The sequence below is a fragment of the Botryllus schlosseri genome, chromosome 11 (assembly GCF_051294905.1).
Source record: "Botryllus schlosseri isolate E-star chromosome 11, Bs_hap1, whole genome shotgun sequence".
Taxonomy (NCBI): domain Eukaryota; kingdom Metazoa; phylum Chordata; class Ascidiacea; order Stolidobranchia; family Styelidae; genus Botryllus; species Botryllus schlosseri.
Window position 1 is genome coordinate 15186388 of NC_137246.1, and position 20538 is coordinate 15206925.

Genomic DNA, 20538 nt, shown 5'->3' on the forward strand with positions numbered 1-20538 from the left:
ATCAAAATTTTCCAACTCTGATAGCTTTACTTCCACTAGTCAGAATTGAGTCAAATTTGGTGCCAACCTAACAATATTAGATGATAGCCGCGAAAATCTGAAGAAAAAAAACTTATTTTTGAGCAACTCTAATATTCGGTTATCCAGATGACGGGGTTACTTTGTCTGGTAGTTACTACAATAAATCGATGCAAACTTATCCAAAAACTACAAATTCATAAAAGGTTTTGCTTCATAACTGTTCAAGTAGAAGTGGAAGTAGTTTGAAAACATAACCACTTGAGTAAGCAGTGAAAGTGGGCTAAGCCTACTTGAGTAGAGGTACTTCACTACTGATCACATCTGCAAATGAATATACAAGTATCTAAACAATCTACTTCAGATCTCGCTATTCCATGGCGAGTCCAGACGCGGTGACGGAGGCGGAAAGAGCGTTTTTGACTCCGTATAAAAACGCAATCCGTACCGGTTCCGTACTGACCGGTCAGCAAAGCCAAGGAGACAACAACCAAATGGGTTTCAACGGCTCGTCCGAAACTGGGATGGAGTTTGGCGTGCCTGGTCTCGACGACTTTGACGCGGAAATTGGAATTTATAAATCCGCTCGTGACAACATCGCGAATCTGCCCGATAGCAGAATGGAGGGATGGCTGAACGTCAATTTTGAACCTATAAAACAGGTTTGCAGTGCGATTTTGCAGAGGTTTTCTTTCTATGACTATGTTGTCTCTGACTATTACAGGTCTTGACGACGTACGCGAGTAAATGGATGTGGACCTTCACCAAATATCTCAGCGACCAGGTAATGTAGCATCAGATTTGGTGCGACTGTGTTGAAAGAGGCTGGTCGCGATTTAAACTATAAAAGTTTGGTATTGCCCGTCCATGCATTGTGTCGGACTCGTGATTAAGACCATATCACTTGACTTAAGATTTTGAAAATATTTAGTCTCTAGTTACCAAATGACTGGAATGAAATTTGAAATTTACATAACATATACCAGTAAGCGAAGATGTGAGATTGTAAAATCGGAGCTCGTGATGACGAAAGAGAAGCAATGAGGGATCTGGGAACCAATAAATCAATAATAGTCAGATTATATTTTCATCTGTCCAAGACACACACACACAATGTACAATGCGATATACAAGACACACAATGCGATGTAATGAACAGATAGGGGTATGCTGAACGACCAACCAGTTGGGGTCTCTTAAACTAGCATCCTCCTCGACCTATTGCCCGATGTCACAGTCTTCGTCGATATTATTCTTTCTCGGTCCTTTTTAGAAGCTTTTTCTTGATCTTTTCTTTCTTTATCGTGTCTCTTTTTTTCTGTGCTTTTTTGTCACGGGTAGGGCTGGGCACAATGATTCGAGTACTCGAATCTGAATCGAGTATTAATTTTGATGATTCGAGTCGAGTAGTAAAAGACGATTTTTTCGAGTACTGAAATTATACGCTCCTCTCCACTGAAAGTTAATTTACTAGTTATAGTTTTGGTAATATTTTCCAATGAGGAAGCCTTAAAACCTTGATTGGCGGCATCTCAGCATACGAGACATAGTACAAAGCTAGGAACGTTACTGGAAATAACACATTTCCGAAGTCATGATCATCCCACCACATTGTCAAGAAGTGCAATGAAATCGGGATGGTCGAAAAAATACCAAAGTCTCTTTAATGTGACGGATAAGAGGCATTATGTTCTTCGTGATGGCATAAAAGGTACATATTTTAACTTTGACATAGTACATTCGGTTGTGACGTCATAATGAGTGATACTCGAATACTCGACTCGACTCGTAGCATTTTACGTGATTCAGAATCGAATCACTCAGGTACTCGATTTTGCCCAGCCCTAGTCGCAGGGGACGAGGATCCCAAAATAACCTCCAACGGCGGGACTCGAACCCTGGCCGCCTGCCTGCGTAGATGGCGCTGACACTCATCACTACGCTATCTCCGCCGAACCACCAGTTCCTTGATTAAGAACTGAAATAGCATTTTTCTGCGTCCGAACAACATTTATCTCAGCTAATTCGTTGTGTTTCAGGGCAGGGTTCGGCAACCTTTTATGACTGAATAGTTTTCAAAACGAATTTGAATGAAACTGGATTGAAAATTTATTACAGCGCAGAAACTATAATGGTGCCCACTGCCCAGTAAGGCAGTAACATACGTTCTGATTAGCATACATTTTTTGAAAATTGGTTTAGTAGTCTTGACCACTACAAGTCTGAACTTTGACTTATATTGCAAATATATACGAATTTGACACGGAGCATAGGATGTTTTAGGGAATCATCCTATTTGGTGAAATAGGGGGTTAATAGCATTGACATATAATATGAAGTGGTCACTGATTGTGTCCTGCACTGATTCCAAAAGCTCAAATAACTTCAAAATAACACCAACCGTTCAACTATGATATAACGCTTCATGTTGCTGAAAATATCACTCCAGTCCAGCGACGTTTGTACCGTAGGTCACTGAGTCGTTGGACACTCTTGCAAATTTCCTCGCTCGTACGGAACCCGAGATCGAAAGCATCACTGGCGAAGAACGGGACACGGCTTCGTTCATGAAGATGATGAGACTGTTCAACGAAGTGTCGGCACAGCAACAGGATATGGATGAAAGGTAGGACTGACTTGGACTGTGTTGGCGAAGGCGTTTTAGGAAGGATTAGATGTGTGACTGGAGTAACTTGAGAAGCCGGAAAGCAGGACATGTTCTTCCAATTATCCTAAAAAGGTCAACGCAGGGTGACGTACCTTCCGGGCAGAAAATTAAGACAAAGTCTCTATTTGTAATCATGCAGACGAAGATTTATCTACTGCTATATCAACTTTATTACTATGATAGCATTTATTTTTCATTAAAAGGTGCGATGCAGCCCAGTTTGTTAGACAATTTCACTCCTAAAAGTGATGCGAATCTAACCATGCATTGCTTTCTACACGACAAAATCTCAAATGTATAATGTAAGTGGGCAGGCCTCAAAAACTGTTTAAGTAGAATGGAAGTAGCCGTCACCACTGTTGTAGGTAGTGCGAAAATATTATTTTCATTTGCCAAATTGATCTAACTCGTTTCGACTGACTCTCGTGAGGAGCTAATGTCAGTGAATGAGGTTATTCAAATTCGAAATATAGAAAGATTTGTCATAGTGACAAAATGACAAGTAAATCTTTTTGTATTTTGAATCCGATTCCGTGAGTGTGATAACCAGTCGAAATGTCTAATAAAATGGAATAAAATGGCAATAGGTATACACTTTTTTTACAATATTGAAGTTTTGTACCTTCAGAAGGTATAAGTGGTGCAAGTACGCAACTCCTACTTCGGTACTCCAAAAAAGTAGAAGTACTCAGTTACTGACCACTTTTTGTCTTAGACGTGAGTGATTAGGATCCATGCCGAGGTATGCAATGCAATTTCAGATTTGCGGTTATGCATCGCACCGTTCATCTGCTGGAAAGGTATGACATGAAGCTCTCAAACGACACCCAAAAAATGTTCAACTCCGCGCCCGATCGTTGGAACCACCTCAAGACCAAAGTGTCTTTGGCAAAGCAACGTCTCGGACCGAGAATCCAAGTATGACCTTGTGAAAAAATCCAATTCAAACCGCGATCCATAACCCTTGAAACGCAGGAGGAGTCTGCCAGAATCACAAGGGACCTGCTTCGTTTCGGGGAAAGGATCGCGCATCTATCCACGGAACTGCGATCGTCCGAGATATTCTCGCGAGAGTGTCCGATCTACACCGCGATGGACAGTATCGACAATTTCATGAAGACATTGAAACACCTACAGGCCGAGGCACAGGACTTGATTGAATTGCAGGTACCTTACTTTATCAGAGCCCAATGCAGTGATACTCAACGGGTAGAATTTGAAAATGAATTTTGCGGACCGGTGGAGCTTCAAAATTCACAATTAACCTGAACTAAGTCCAAAGTAGATCAACAATAAGCTCAATATTACGACAGGATGAAGAAAATAAGTTCCAAATTAGAAATCAGTTTAAAATTTGATGTTGCATTTCTCTAATTAATGTACAACGTCCAACCTATTGCATTTTGCAATTGAGAACGTACTATATCTTGTGGACCGGCCACAAAGTTGACATGAACCGTCACCAGATCGCTGACCTAGTGTATACACAGAGAAAGTCAGCTGCAATGAAAAAAATATACTCACATTCGTACACAAGCAGCACATTCGCGTACATAATCTACTGGTTTGTAACAGGAACTTCTCGAGGCGGCCGTCGTGAATTTCTCGTTCTTACCGCAACACCAAAAAGACTTGAAGAATTTGAAGATTACGTGGGAACTCAAGCGTGGCTGCGAAGCCGAGCAGAGGCAATGGAAATCGAAGCATTGGCAGAATATCGACACCAAGCATCTGCAGCAGGCGATAAAGCGGCAGAAAGAATCGATCCAGTCGCTGCCGCAAGAGGTTAAATTGTAGATATAGGATTGCCTAATGTGATCTTGTCACTGAATGTAGAAAAACCTGCATGTTGAAGACATACTGATAGCATAACAGCCTGTTGATTTAGAATATGTATCTAGTGTTTGGACAACTGACTATAATTCTGTATAGGAATCGTTTTTGATGACTGGCTACATCTAATGTTTGCCAAATTTGATTATGATTTCGTTTTCAAATTCTTCTTATGACGAGCAGTAGAAACTTATATGCCTTGTAGCAAAATCTGGACATGTTTTTGTCTGCTTTCTAGCATAATGACTTTTATGTGTATGTTCATAATTAGAACTTCTCTTTCAATATATCTAGCATTTTCAGGCCTTTCGGTTCCAAATGTAGGTCGTTCCCAACTTTAGTTCTCTTAAATTTTAGACGGATCATGGCAATAACCTATGCAGAGACACACACACATCTTAATGAAGAAATAGAGCTCAAATTGAATGGGTGGAATAACCATCACATGTATTGAGCCATTTTATTTGTTTCGCCTCACCATTTTGAAATATGTCCGTGTCTGTGCTCAGGTCCGTGCTTGGGATGTATATCATGGCCTCTTGGAGTCCACCACCATCATTGAGCAATGCCTCCCACTTGTGGAGGATTTGAATCATCCGGCCATGAGAACGAGACATTGGAAACAGTTGGTCCGTGTTACCGGTTAGTAGTGTAGTGTATAAACTACATACTGATGTATCGACTAACATTGTCCCGTACCTTACAGGGGGCTTGCTACAAACTGATACCGACAGTCTCCGAAAGATGATATTGGGTGATTTACTCGAACTGGGACTCCAAAAACATGGGGAAGAAGTTAAAGCAATTGTACAAAGGGCTATAAAAGGTTAGAGATATCAATATGTTTGATTTATTTTGTGGAGTGTTGTCAAACTCATTTCCAGTATGGTGCGCATCAGTAATCAGCCTAACACTATCCTATCTCTGAAAATGATGAAATAAAATTAATTGACGGTCTGTGACATTCCTTGCACAGATTTGACGATTGAAAATTCATTGAAGACATGCGAAGAAGTATGGCTCGGAAAAGTTTTCGACCTGCAACCACACACTGGTGGAATGTTCCGCGCGCAAAGTGCAGAGTTAGAAGCCGGCAGCGAAATAACGGGCAGCGACATGATGCCTCATGCTGTACTGCAACAGCCGCACGAAGCCACCAGGTACCCGTACATTTTCAGAATCAGATTAGGTCGATATTTCAAATCGAACATGACATAGATCATGACTCACGCAGAGAAAAAGAGAGAGTTTATTTCAGTATTGATTCAAATAAGATACAAAATAATATGAATACATAAATTAGGGCATCAGTGGAACCCAGAGATAAGACAATCCAAATCCAGCCAGCTGATTACCTCTTGCGAAACGGCGGGACAGTTCTCAAAGCTTGATACTGCTATTAGGCCTGCTTTTGTCTGGTATGCCAACCTTTGTTCAAATTATACCAGGACCCTCATATTACATGCAATTCAGAAATTTTGAAACAGCGTTACACAAGTGTTAAAAAAAGTGTGAGAAACAGTTGAGTGCTACCTAAAATTAATAAGTGAGTCATTCGGACAGGCCATGCGTTGAAATTTGTGAACATAAATATAAAACTGTTTCCAGTAATGAGTTGGCTTGAATCTGAATGGGTCCTGGAGATTACGGTAACTTATCGAATCTAACGACTATCAATACTTCCTGATGTGCCCCGGACCATATTTTCTTTGACTTGGTGTTCCATTTGATCGCAATCCTGTGGTGTTTTGACATAATAAAGTTATTAATTCAACTGAGCTTAACTAAAGCAAGAAAATGGAACAAAAATTTGTTCTGTCGTCATCATAAACATTCAATTATCTCTAGGACAACCGGCGGGACACGTACCAAAAGCATGAAAAGCGGGCCGCACAGCAAGTCTTCGGACAAGACCGGACCAGGATCTGTGTCTCGTGGTAGAGGTGGTGGCAGGACATCTGTTTTGTCTCTGCCCATCAGCCTGGTCAATCTAGTCGACGACCCGAGTCCTATCTGTCTCCTGAAAAATGTGGAAAAGATATTCTCCGGACTGCAACATCACCAAGTCAGACTTGACACTGCCGATGACCTTCAGCATTTGCTAACGTATTCTCTATTCACGTACAGATGGAGTTGTACAGAATGCAAAGCAACAGCGCCATCGGATCGTTCTTGGATGAAGTCACAAAATGGCAGAAGAAACTTCAATTGATCGAAGCCGTTTTGGAAGTTTGGATGAGGGTGCAGGAAAAATGGGTGCAACTCGACGATATATACTCAGGTTTTTAGCGAATGTCGATTTTTGTAGCTTGGGTTGTGTGCGATATGTGAATTTTCTAATTTAGGAGCGGATGTCCGTACGGCTTTAGCTCATGAGGCTAATATGTTTGCCGTTATTAGCAAAGAATTCAGACTGATAATGAGAGCCACGGAAAAGAACACCAACGTCTTGCAAAGCTGCTCGAGAAAAGGTGCTTCATATATATTTTTAGACATACTTTACGTCTGCTTTACTGCAATTTTCTGTGTCAACCATGATTTCAAGGTAGTCAATGATATTGCTTTCATACTCTCAATCTTAATTGATATGTAATGTGACAGGACTATTTTTTCCATCTGACGACAGCAGTATATTAGACATTAAAAAAAATCAATATTCCAGAGTGACTCGGGATATATTGTTTTGGCAGACGAATCCATGTTTATTCTGGTCATCACACTAAAAAAATTTGAGCTATTACCGTCACCCTGAAATTTTGACTTTCATTGTTCCGACGATTTTTTACTGTTTGTCACATGACTTCCGGAATTAAACACTCAACCCATCCCACCATCTCATAAATTCGGTCGAATATAACAAATAATAATAATATTATCACTGATTTTTAACTTATCTTTGTAAATAAATCGCTATTTCAGGGCTGCTTCCGTTGCTGGAGAAGATGGACATAAAAATGGATCAATGCAGACACGCCCTGCTTGGAAACTTGGAGAGACGCCGTCAACGATTTCCGCGCTTCTACTTCCTTTCACCGGATGACGTCATGAACATCGTTTGCTATGGCTACGATCTCAACGCCGTCAATAAGTACGTACCAATGAATAATAATCGACAATAGCATGCTTGACCATCTATCCTAAACGCAGATACTTGTACAAAATCTTTCCGAACCTGGGAAAGTTGGATTTCGAAGAGCGGGAGGTTGTGATCGACACGTCACCCAACAAATTAAAACCACCCAGTCCTCACTTGACGAAGCCGGCACCGGAAAAGGCAAATTTCATGGTGAACGGAGCGGTCAGTTTGGCCGGGGAGAAGCTGGAGTTATCCAAGCCGTTGCCTTATCAAGGGCCAATGTCGCAATGGCTACCGAGGCTGATCCAATCGCTCAAATGCTCGCTGCAGGTGCGTTGAGATATTATCGTTTCCGAAAACAAATTAGACAAGGTTTCCATCAATAAATTGCTTACTGATCGGCTGTTTATGATCGAAGAAGTACTCGAGACTACCCTTAAAAAAGAGATTTAGGTTAAACTTTTGTATAGTGATTTGCCCAGTCCGAGTGTCACCTGTTCAGAGCGTTTTTGGTAAGCTAACGACTAGAAAAAAGGATCATTACGACCTCATTGCCGATAATAATGACAAAATTTTCCTTACAAAATAAGGAAACAAGTCAAAATAAGGATGAGATAATTATATTACATTATACATTTCCCATCAAAATAAGGACAAATCTGATCTGATAAACCTCTGAAACTTAGGAATGTGTCACCGCTGTTGGATAGAACCACAGACCTTAGCGTTGATGGCACCACCGAAATCGAATCATTACAATTGATTCTCGTTTATAACGAAAATAATAATCAAACACTTCTGTCACCAGTCTTGCCTCCATGAATTAGTCTCGGCGCCACATCGATATTTTCGTAGCGGTTAACACCAGAATTCTTATTTCAGGAGCAATTACATGTAGCTCTCGGATTTGAGCCGCGTCCGGCTCTGGTAGAGATGGACGTTCGCAGTGCAGGTGCTTCAAAAGTAAGAGTAAGCCGTCCGTCAAGCGCCACGTCGCGTCATTCCGGATCGAACAAAAGTGTGAAGCCGTCTGAACTCGCTCGCAAGCTGAACAGCGTCAAAGAAAGGGTACTAACGCTTTAAATCAGTGGTTCCTAAAGTGGGTGATGTTGCGTTCATGGGTGTAAAAATATGTGTGTACCAGGGGTGGTTTAGGACACGAAAATGCTGGAACCTTCAGTAAATTATATGTAATCAATATAATAATTAATTATATAAGTATTATGTAACTACATAAGGAGTTAGTAATACCACTTTTTAAATTGAACTCAAATTCCATGATAGACCTTGTGAACTGAAACTCTATTGAGGAAGGTTGACATATATTGAACGGATTGTGCAAAATACAGCAAATAAAGTAGGTCATGAAGATAGGTTTTAAAATGGTGGTCGTCTGCTGTCAGGGAAAACAAACCGATACAAAGGATAAATGGAACTTAACAACTAACGACCACACGTACGTAACATAACTATAAACATACTGTCAGTTGAACTAAAAATGGAGGTGACGCCCAATGAGCACCTGTAAAGGATGAGTCACATGATTCATTATCGTTATATGATTACTATTGCACATTACTGCAGTAACATAATATAATATATAATTAACCGTTTGGTCCCTCGCTAAGATGATGGAAAAGTGGTTGGACTCATCCCAGCCTACGAAATGTGAATGAGTTGAAATCCGGGAAATCTGCGTCAATTGTATTTGATTATGAATTCTCTCAACTTTGTGGCAACTTGGTGATTCAAGTGCATGCAAAAACTTCTTCAAATGACAATATTCAATTTACAAAAATGGTTACTTCAGCATCGAAAACTGTCGAAGTAGAAATAGCATGCAAATAAAAAACGCTGGACAAAGTAGGAAAACCTGCTTAATCACTACATAAAATTAGAGTACTTAGACTGATTCTTATTGTTGTGAACCCAATTCTGATACATCACTGCTCTTTTTTACAGCCTTCGGAGGTGGCAAATCAGCTTATCGAGAAACTGAGCAGCGTGGTGTCGCCAGAAGAAATCAAATGGACGGTGGATAACTGCACTCAAGTCGCGTTGCTGGCGACCTCGATCAAGGTAAGAAGCAAAGTTGTCACATCGACTCTGCAACCTGCTGCCGACTCAAATTCAAATTCGAATTTTAGATGTCGCAAGATATCGCGAAGGCTGTCGAGTCGCAAGATCAGTTGGACTCCGTGAAAAGCTTGCTGGAGAAAATCTTGGTCAATCTGGACGGAGCCGTGATTATGCTGAAGGTAGAATCCTGGTTCGACTTTCGTTTCGAGAATTGCTCCGTACGGAACAAAAATGAAGTCTGAACTATATTACGAATTTGAATTATAGGGTTTGGGCGAATTTCAAGAGAAGGACTCTTAAAACTAATCAACCTATTTGATCATACATCATCATTTACAACATTCAATCAAGTAAAATACAACTTTCGACTGCATATTTATTGAAATAGGGTTTGGGCGACGAACGAATGACAAGAATTAAAAGCGCTCAGGACAAGGTCGCAGAAGCAAAACAAAAGATTTCTGCGATGCAGGGAGCTAACAAAGACATGTCGGATTCTGACTCGAGAGGGGCACCATCTACCAGGTACGCAATAGCCTTTGTGAACGTTCTGTCGTTTTGTGATCGTCTAAACTGGGGTTTTGACAAATTTTAGATCGCTACTAGAAGACGAAACTGACATGGGCGATAATATGTCTGTTGATGAAGGCATGGGGGGTGAAGCGGGTATGTTCAGCTTTTCTTTGTGTGAACAAACATTCCACGGTATCAATTTCAAAATGTTTTATTCACCACAGTGATTATACTTGTGCACGTTATTGAGATAGGCAGAATTACGATTTTAGATTCAAACTGGACGTTAATCTGGCAATTTTTTCCGAAATAGAATGGATTTGGATTTTTTGCCGAAATGACACATGAAAGCGACTATTTGTTTGTTTCCTTCAGTGTTTTAAATGTACTTGGACTCGACGGGCTTCACCATTATACCATAACTAAGCATAGTATCAATATTAACAAACTTCAATGGATTGCCGAGATGTAGGCCTAATTATAAAATTATCAATGACAGAGAATTTTTTACATTTGATGCGCAAACAGGGTCCGAATTGTATGGAGATTCCATTTTAACAAACATGGTTGGACCCATGCATCTGTAATAGATGACCTCACGCTTTTAATATGTGTAAAGTTATTTGTATGCTTTTCTTGTTTACAGCTCCCATCAACACGATGCAAAGTCTGCTTTTCACAGAGCAGATTCAATCAAGCGGAAAAGCGATTCGAAGGGATACTCTTGATGTTGATTTGAAAGAAATAATGCCGCAAGTGAGTTCGAACTTTATAACATTCCTCGTACGATTCTGTATTGGAGTGTATTGATATTGATATTGTTACCAGCACAGTATTTTTAATCAAACCAACTTTGACTGAAAATTGTTTGAACGGTTGGATATCAAGTAGGGTTAAGATTAAATGGCCTGCCGCATATGCAATAAAACCAACCATCGTATATTTATGCCAGCACATATAAATCAAAAATTTGATTGAAGGAAAACGCCGAACAGCCAGTGATTGTCGCAGATGCGAAGCACGTTTTGCTCCCGTCTCAAATGCAGAAAATCGCAAATCTCATCATCATCCTGGCACAGCATCGAGACTTCTGCAATCTTCTCATTGAGAAGAAAGGCGCCCTTGATCAGGTAACGGTGCAGCCATTCATTTTTATATTTCTCTTTTTCAGAAAAGTATGTGACCTATTTGTAGGGACTGTGATTCCCGTCGATATTTGTCCATTCATTTCTTCTGTTGCAATATGCAATGTTTTGTATATAGTAACTACTCAATACTAGGGCTGGGCACAATGATTCGAGTACTTGAATCTGAATCGAGTATTAATTGTAATGATTCGAGGCGAGTAGTAAAAGATGAGTTCTTCGAGTACTGAAATTATGCGCTCCTCATCAATAAAAGTTAATTTACTATCGAGAATTATAGTCTTGATACCATTTTCCACTGAGGCAGCCTTGAAACCTTTATTGGCCGTGTCGCAGCCTACGAGACATAGTACAAAGCTACGAACGTTACTGGAAATAACACATTTTCAAAGTCATCATCATCCCACAACATTGTCAACAAGAGCAATGAAATCGGTATGGTCGAAAAATACCAAAGTATCTTTAATGTGACGTATAACAGGCATTATATTCTTTGTGGTGGGATAAAAGGTACATTTTTAAGCTTTGACATATTATATTCGGTTGTGACGTCATAATGTATGATACTCGAATACTCGACTCGACTCGAAGCGTTTTACGTGATTCAGAATCGAATCACTCAAGTACTCGGGTTTGCCCAGCCCTACTCAATACTCATGCATGTTACACGCTTCTTTCATGTAAACTTTGGTTCCCCTAAATAAAAGTGTGTTATATGTTGGATCAATTAATGTAAGATAATGTGGTTTGTTGATTCAAGCTGAGTTTAAATTCAAGACAAAATCCATATTGCCTATATTATATATATACATGCATAACTATTACATGTAAAAAAACGAATATTTCACGGTATTTCACTTGCAAGTGCATCAAATTGCTACACAGAGACAGATTTGGGTGTTCCGTAATTTTATCGCACTCACTCTTTAGTCCTTCGACTACATGGCAAACATCAAGCATCACTACAACGAAGGCATGATGGAGGTGTCTGCTCGTGTGATGGATTGGGAGTTTGAATACGGATTTGAATACCAAGGCTCTTGCAAAAGGTGAGGCAGTTATTTTCTCTGTAAGGTGTAAAAAGTGCATTCATTGGAGTCTATTTCACAGCAAGTATATATCCGACCTGCTAAATTATCTGTACGCTGACTTTTTTAACTGATTTAGTATGTGCTGGGGTGCCAGTTTGAGTCTGAGAACTTCTGGTTTTTATGCAACTCTTAATTCAAATCACTGGCTTGGAATTCAACATTACACAACAATTACAAATTGGCAGTGAATATAGCACAAAAGCGAATCACTAATTTCATCACCGTGAAAACACAGGGAAGCAGTTACAGTAACTTTGCGAAGTCTTATCAATCGCATCTCATTTACCAGAGTCGAGGTTCCGGCAGTTGAGAACCTAACGAATCCTCGTTACAGTTTATAAATTCCCAAATTCACCTCCTGTTTTCTAGTCAATTTTGGATCTGCGAAAGATTTGTACTAATTTCCGTCCATTTTTACTCTCTCAGATTCGTGATAACGCCAAGTTGCGACAGGACGATTCTGTCCATGTGCCACGCCCTCCACACCAAGTCTGGTGTCATGCTGTCGCAGAATTCGCTTCTCGACGCGAGCACTACACGTTCCGAAATGGTGTCCGAACTGGCGACACAATTTGGCAGACCATTTTACACGGTGGTTGGCACAAGTTTTGTGGACCACTTTATGCTAGGTGAGTTTTCGAGAGATTCATGCAGAGATGCAGATATACAATTGAAATGAACCCGAACTTGTCAGGACTCTACACTGACATGAAAATTTGTCAAAATTTCATACCACTGACATCATGTTTGGTGATATGGTTGTTGATATAAAATGTTCTTACCAATTCTCTACTAGTTGTTGACGAAAGTCACCCAAGAATATTCGGGTTTATTTCAATTGTCTATTGAAGTTCTCTACCTCCAAGAAGGGATCAATTTACGATTCACAATTTCAGGGGACTTGTTCAAAGGCCTGGCAGAGACCGGCTGTTGGCTTTTTATGGAAAATATCAACAATCTCTCACCGGGAGTGTTATCGGTTGCCGCTCAGCTGATCGGGAAGGTTTTGGACGCATTACGGTCTGGTCTGACATCGTTAGAATTACAGAACGACGACGTGGCTATCGTGTCGTCTGCTGCGTTCTTTGCGACTCTACACAAAAATCAAGAAGACTGTCCGGAAAAGATATTTCTGCCGGTACCGACGACCGTAGGGAGATTGCCGGAATCTTTCTTGAAAAAATTCAGGTACTATGACTCGGTGTGGTGGTTAGGGCCAGAAGAATGTTGGTTTTTAAAACTAACACTAATAAAATATTATTTGTGCAATATTCCGTGCTACATTTGATTTCCCGAGAATAGGGTGCATCTAACAGAGGTAGTCAGTAACGAAGTACCGAAACTATTTTGATGTACTCAAATAGGTTTTTCCTCCTTGCACTATTTGCTTGCACTACTACAGTTTTGTCCAAATCCAAATCGTTATAAAAACCACATAAAATCAGCGTCACAGTAACTGCTGAACATATTTTAATAATTCTACCTATTTGTAGTGTCATCAATCATTCTGTGGTACCAGTCTTTGGCCCTAGGTGGGTGAATGACGCATTTGTCCTAGCCGAGACCAAGCCGGTTTGTTTGGTGATCGTGTCGTGCGGTGCTACTACCTGGCTTTAATACCCAATTCCACAACTCTGAAAAGGGAAAACAGGGATGAATAAACCTCTCTTTTTGTCATTTTCCAGGATTGTGAACGGAGTTCCACCCAATCACATCCAAGTTCTTCAAATCCAACTTCTGGCTCAAGGCTTCACGCAAGCTAGCGATATCGCTCGAAAAATACGCACACTCCTCGATTTGGTACAAGGACTGTTCACATGGGAAGCCGGTAACGTTTCGAAGCAATCCAACGCGGACCCGCACGGAGCAATTTCCATGCAGAGTATCGAGCAGATCATCTCCTCGGCCGGAACAGAATTGGACGAACTGATTCACGTCGAGGCGGAGAAGAAAAAGGCGCAAAAGGAATTGATGGCGAATAAGGTGATTTGAGCGATTCGCATCAAAGTGGTAGTTGATTTTTCATTGATATATTTCCACCGTAATACGACGCATAGTACCCCTACGGTTCTTAGCCACAACATTTGACCCATATGTGCGTTACCAGGCGTTTTCTTGACGCCACAAGTTTTATCATAAATGGGGGAATATATTCGAATTCATTTTTGTTGTCTCTTTTAGGAAATATTTGGCATTGATAAGTGAGTGCTCTGAAAAAGTAGTAGCACTTCTGATTACCAGACATGCACTGATATCGTCCAACATTTACCGACTGAGAATCACTATGCCGCATCAATTCGGTGTTGGCGACTTCAATCCAGCGATTTTGAAACAGCTACTGTCTTATACATCCACATTTGGTATCTTATGACCAAACCTTTTTATTTGTTGACTTGTACCATTCATATTCAGACCAAGAAATTTGCCGAACTCTGGAAGTACAGCTCGCTGTCCGAAGGCTCGCGATCGAAGCTGCTGGCAGACAGCAGCGAAATGAATCCGGCCGAATCTTCTGAAGAAAATGTGAATCAGTCCGCACCAGAAAATGAGTAAGTATTGTTTTCTGTCGATAATTACATTTAGTCTGATTATTTGGACTGCGGTTCTATTATTTTTATCCGCTTGAGACCACAATATACAATGCGATACACCAGATAAATGTAATGAACAGATAGGAGGATGTTGTAACAACCGAGTGTTTTCTATTGATCTAACATCCACCTTGGTCTATTGGAACTACTAGTATTAATTCCCGTAACAGTGTTCGATCTTGATCTTTTGGCTGTCTTTCTACAAATGCTTTCGTCGCTCTTTGCATTTTTTTTTCTTGCACAATGTAGACTATATCAGGCTAAATACGGATGAATATCTTAAAATGAGAGGCATTTGCTCAAAATAGAATAATACAAGATCATGAACAATAAAATATCAACAGTGATACACAATAGGCTAAAATTGTGATAAATTTCAGTTTAGTCAGGCAATCACGTCCCAGGAATAACATAAATCCGTTACATCAAGGAATGAACCACTTCCAACACAGTATCTGGTGCATGTGTACATCGAGCATTGCACCTAACAGGATTTTCCAAAAATGCCGGACAGTGGAGTTGAAAAATAGCAACAGCTTGTCGGCAATGCTACGACTGATCGCTATTTATATTTGCACCCTTTTCCTACTTTTGACGGCGTGTTGCCCACTTTGGTCTTGAAATAGAAGTAATAGGTAATGCTGGTGATCGGTACTTTGTCATAAGAAACCTGTGACTGGTGGTATGAAACTTGAATGTTGCCTTCAGGACTACATTCATTGCAGTATAATTTATTTGACTCGAAGTGTTAACGGCACAATAACAAACATATATCCTATAAGAGCTTGTTGGAGGTACATTTCTTCAATATGCAATTGAATAACATATTCATATTGAAATGAACCTGAATATTTTCGGCTGACACACGTCAGGGGTAATTGTCAGCAACTAGTAGAGAATTGGCAAATAAACAATTAAACATCGTATATCAACATTCATATCACCAAATATGACGTCACCAGATGAAATTTTGAAAAATTGGGTCTAAGAGATCTGGTGTATTTATAAAAATATAAACCGACATTTAAATGTGAATCATTATGACAAATTATGACGTGACAAATGACAGTATAATTTTAAATATAACACGTCTGAATCAAATTATACAATTTCCAATACACAAGAAAACATTAGACAGACATATAGCAGTATGCAATAATGAAGTATGCATATTAATAGTTTTAGGAATGTGAAGGAACTCCTCTTGCTAGCATAAATCTGGAATCTGTATGTAATCCTAGCTCTCTGTCGCCCCGATTCAAAACCATCAATGCCATCTTGCAATTTTAGTTACATTTCCCTGGTTAATGAGCTTCCCTGCTGCTTTCAGTCAATCCGGTTTGGAAGAAGACATGGAGACGATGAAAAAGTTCGAAGAGGAAGTGGTGGTGTCGGCCATTTGGAAATACGCCAACCCCAGACTGCTTCGGAGCAGTGATCGGAACACGTTCATCACTCTGGTGCAAGACGTGTTCCCGAATGCGGAAGTGAATTTCGGGGAGGAAAATGAGGAGGAGCACGTCGTTGATCGATGGGTTCCGGAAGACAATACAGAGGTGAGAAGTTGTGTGAACCAGGATTGTAATGACTTGACTTGATACGAGTTATTCTCTTAAAATGTAAAATGACTCGGCTGGTTAGTACTCTCGTATTTCTGTGAAATATATATGCATTATACACATTCGAATTTGCCATTGGTTCAATAAAGCTAGTACGTCGTGGGGACAGTAAACAACCAAATCAGTGTGGACTTGTTGTTGACATGCGTGACACCCAGTCAATTGGGAAAATTACGCATGAGAGGACGCACACAAATCCTTTCGGCCTGCGTTATAACGTAGCATCAATACCTCAAATTGCTGCGTGGTTGACATTTTTGATGCAAAACCCTTCATCTTCAAAGCCGAGATTGTCACATCCCGCTAAAACTTCCGTGGGTAAACTATCTGCATTCACCACGACTTGGATGGTCGAGCCACAAGAAAAAAATCTGACTAATCCGACATATTTCTCCACAAATCCAGGTGTCGATACCAATCCACCCCGCCACGACTGAGTTCCCACAGCCTAAGCAGAACTTGAACGAAATCACGGACGAAAAGGAACGTGCGATCAGCAACGCCATGTCTGACATGAAGCTTTGTCATTCCGCCGCGTTCATGTCGTGCGTCACGCAACTGTTTGACGTAAGGGATGATTAAAAGATTGCATAGGCCTGCATTTTTCTGTCACTTTGTTTTGAATTTCAGATCTTTTTCTACACGAAAGGGATAATAGTGACAGGTAGATCGGGTTCTGGAAAATCGACTTGCGTCGACGTGTTTATGGAGGCGCAGAAAAAGCTAGGAAATGAAGCTATCTATGAGAAGGTGACAGCCCTTGAAACTAAAACTAGCAGTGGTCAAAGTAGTTGGTGTTGCTAACTGCTAGTCACACCGTAAATTTCCGCTTAACTTCAGGTAGAAGTAGCGATTTACAAGATACCGTAATGTTCTATGTATTATACGTCCTCCTGTATACTACGCACCCTGAAAATGGCATGTAGATTCTTGGAAAAAGCATGTACCCATGTAAAGTACGCACCCTGCACGAGCAGTACATGTATAGTACATGCGTAAATGCCATACAAGCTTCTCCTGTTGATAAGTTACCAGCGATGGTTATATTTTAGTATTAGCCGAAACCGACTACGCACGTTGAAGTCTGCTCGTTGTGATTCGATGTCATTCTGTTTTACGTTGTCACTGTTGAACCATGATGACGTAACGATCGCTAATCATACACTTAACGACATTGTCTCTAAACGATGGAGAGATAGGAGCCAAAGCATGCGAGGCGCAAGTCGCGAAAGTTCAGGCCAGCGACGATATCTTGCTCATCAGGCCTATTGTAGATGCGATTGTTCAAGCCTGTTACAGATGCGACTGTTTAGGCCAGCGATGATATATTGCGCACCTGGCCTGTTGTAGATACGATTATTCAGACCTGTTGTTGACGTGATAAATCAGGCAAGCGAGGATTGCGCGCGCGCACATCAATCAATGTTACTCTGATAGAAATATTTCACTTTGTTCTTATGCCTGCAAAATTGTTCAAGTAGTGTCTTAGCTAGGTTGGTTTAAGTCATGGTAAGCAGATATTTTCCTGAATCAGATCATTTGAAGCGAGTCATGCCGTGAAATTAGATGATCACAGGCTTCTATCATTATACTTCCAATGCCGTAAAACTACCACACAGTCTCGATGGACACCTTCTTTTGTTCCAGATTTTTGTCAACGCCCTCGATTCGCCGAATCAATTATTTGGATTTTACGACTCCGATAACAGAGAATGGAAAGATGGACTCATGCAACATCTCATCAGGCCGCACTGTTCCAGCTCCTCTACGTCCGAGGTATGAGATACTAAATTAAGCACCAAATTTCCTCATATTCACTCCTGAAATGACGGATGCAATGCTAGCAATATCACAGAATATGAATTTGCAGTAATGATTTTGTATTTGAACAGGCTATTTGTCTGTTTATGTTTCGGTAGAATATCATTTCTTGATCACTCTTAACAAGCCAGCTTGAAATGCCATAATGCCGGTAACCACTACCGTCCGGCATACATTCATTTCATACGGCAACTGCATATTCATTTGCAGATTCAGATATCTACCTCCACACCCTTCTTTCCACCTAGAGAAATCCTAAATCACAGTATATGTCATCTTCTCTCTCAGTGCCTACCCAGACTTGATGTCGAAAAATATATTTGAAAACTGCCGTCTCCATCGTCCCAGTACCTACTTCAAATATGTATGTATGAAGATTTGTGGCGCAGGCGTATATATTTTTAAGCCTAAATGGATTTTTTGGATTTTAGTTTCATCTTATTCACGTCTAATTCTAAGTTTAAATTCAAATTGCCGCAACGGCTCAAATTCTTCGACAAGTCACAATACATGTACAAATACAAATCTAGCTGAAAACAATTCCTAAATCGTAATTCGTTTTGAGACCAACAGAAATCTTCAAATCCGTTTTCAAAAATTCAAACTCCAACGCAATTCTTATTGCTCGATCCTTGCTCATCATAAATAACATAGTACATTTAAAATATCAGGGCGCACATCAGCAAGTCGTTTTGCAAGTGGACGGGATGTTGGATGTGGGAAACAGCGACATCTTGCTGCAGCTCGTGCGAAGCTCCAGATTGTTCGGGTCGGCGCACGACTCCCTTCCTCGCGACCTAATACTGCCTAACAACGAAAGGCTCCGCTTGCCGGTCGGACTACAAGTGATTTGGGAATTGGAGTCGTTGGCTGATCTAGCGCCCAACGTAGTCTCGGAACTGGGACTGCTTGTATTGGGAAGCAAGGGTGAGTGGTTTTGTAATTCGTTTTGTATATGTGCTATTTCTAGCGGAAGTAGAGTATAAAAGTCTGCTAAGAACTGGTCAAAAATTGTATCAGCAAAAATTACAATATCTTGTTCATATATAGGCCTGCTCCAAGTTTCATGTTGCTATCAGGCTATACAAAAATTCATAAAACATGCTCTAGCATTCATACCCTGTTTCTAATATCTCCTAATGTAAATACTGAATAAACAGTATGTTATTATTTGTAATGTCCGATTTTTCAGAAGTTACGTGGAAAGTGCATTTGTCCAGATGGACGGAGCAATTACCGGCAACGACACGCGCGTGGCTGACGGAACTCCTCGACAAATACTTCCCGAAAATCACCTCCCACTTCGCCAAAGCCACCGCGCCCAGCCACCTGACACGTGGCCAAGTCGACAAGTCCCACGTTCTCACGCAAGCGGTCCGAACCACCGTGGAGTCCATGACGGTCACCTTTTGCCAGTTAATGGACTGCATGTTGTCTGCGGATTTACGTGGAGATGAATACGAAAGATTTGTCGGATATTCCGCGTTTTGGGCTTTTGGCGGGACACTTGAGTGTGACAGCCGGGACAAGTTTGTGGCATGGTGGAAGGACCAGTGGCCCACTTTTTTCCCGGACAGGTACGACCCTTGGTTTGTGTTCGTGGACTCGGAAACAAAAGATTTTGCCCACTGGCCTGACCACCTTCCCCAATTTGGTGGTTTCGCCCATGCAGCCGGACACCTAGCCGGGTCGTCCGCAGCCCCGCCTAGCCACGACGAACAGCAGAGACTTTTGCAGCAAGATGAGGTGTTTGTACACACCCCGGAGTCGGCTCAAATGAACCACATCCTGGGCATGTTGACCGACGCCAGTCGACCGGTTATGTTGGTAGGGCCGGCAGGGTGTGGTAAAACTGCCCTGGTCCGAGAGAGAGTGAATAACGTCAGCTCGGGCGAGGTCGCTGAAGTGTTGAGCCTTTTTGTCAACTGTAACCGATTGACTGAGGCCGGTGGTTTGTGGAATCGCGTGTCTGGCTACTTGGAATGGAAGCACAGCGACACTTACAGTCCACGGGGGAATAAAAAGCTGTTGTGCGTCGTCGATGATATCAATTTGTCAAAGCCGATCGGTAATTATTTATTTAT

At 41.0% G+C, this 20538-nt stretch overlaps 1 protein-coding gene across 3 annotated transcripts in view; it reads left to right on the plus strand.

Annotated features, from left to right (window-relative positions):
• LOC145450787 (dynein beta chain, ciliary-like) overlaps positions 1-20538 on the plus strand; it is an 82508-nt gene that overhangs the window by 14758 nt on the left and 47212 nt on the right. For all 3 annotated transcript variants that reach the window (XM_080329293.1, XM_080329292.1, XM_080329294.1), the window contains 32 exons: positions 383-680; positions 743-802; positions 2490-2644; positions 3448-3604; positions 3662-3853; positions 4262-4471; positions 5029-5161; positions 5226-5345; positions 5496-5679; positions 6368-6584; positions 6647-6800; positions 6865-6990; positions 7439-7607; positions 7667-7925; positions 8478-8663; positions 9558-9674; positions 9743-9853; positions 10063-10199; positions 10270-10340; positions 10834-10943; positions 11168-11317; positions 12263-12381; positions 12850-13052; positions 13320-13611; positions 14109-14406; positions 14836-14972; positions 16345-16570; positions 17039-17200; positions 17264-17383; positions 18281-18409; positions 19126-19381; positions 19647-20522. In XM_080329293.1, coding sequence (XP_080185419.1) covers positions 383-680; positions 743-802; positions 2490-2644; positions 3448-3604; positions 3662-3853; positions 4262-4471; positions 5029-5161; positions 5226-5345; positions 5496-5679; positions 6368-6584; positions 6647-6800; positions 6865-6990; positions 7439-7607; positions 7667-7925; positions 8478-8663; positions 9558-9674; positions 9743-9853; positions 10063-10199; positions 10270-10340; positions 10834-10943; positions 11168-11317; positions 12263-12381; positions 12850-13052; positions 13320-13611; positions 14109-14406; positions 14836-14972; positions 16345-16570; positions 17039-17200; positions 17264-17383; positions 18281-18409; positions 19126-19381; positions 19647-20522 — 6134 coding nt within the window. The remainder of the gene's footprint in view (positions 1-382; positions 681-742; positions 803-2489; positions 2645-3447; positions 3605-3661; positions 3854-4261; positions 4472-5028; positions 5162-5225; positions 5346-5495; positions 5680-6367; positions 6585-6646; positions 6801-6864; positions 6991-7438; positions 7608-7666; positions 7926-8477; positions 8664-9557; positions 9675-9742; positions 9854-10062; positions 10200-10269; positions 10341-10833; positions 10944-11167; positions 11318-12262; positions 12382-12849; positions 13053-13319; positions 13612-14108; positions 14407-14835; positions 14973-16344; positions 16571-17038; positions 17201-17263; positions 17384-18280; positions 18410-19125; positions 19382-19646; positions 20523-20538) is intronic.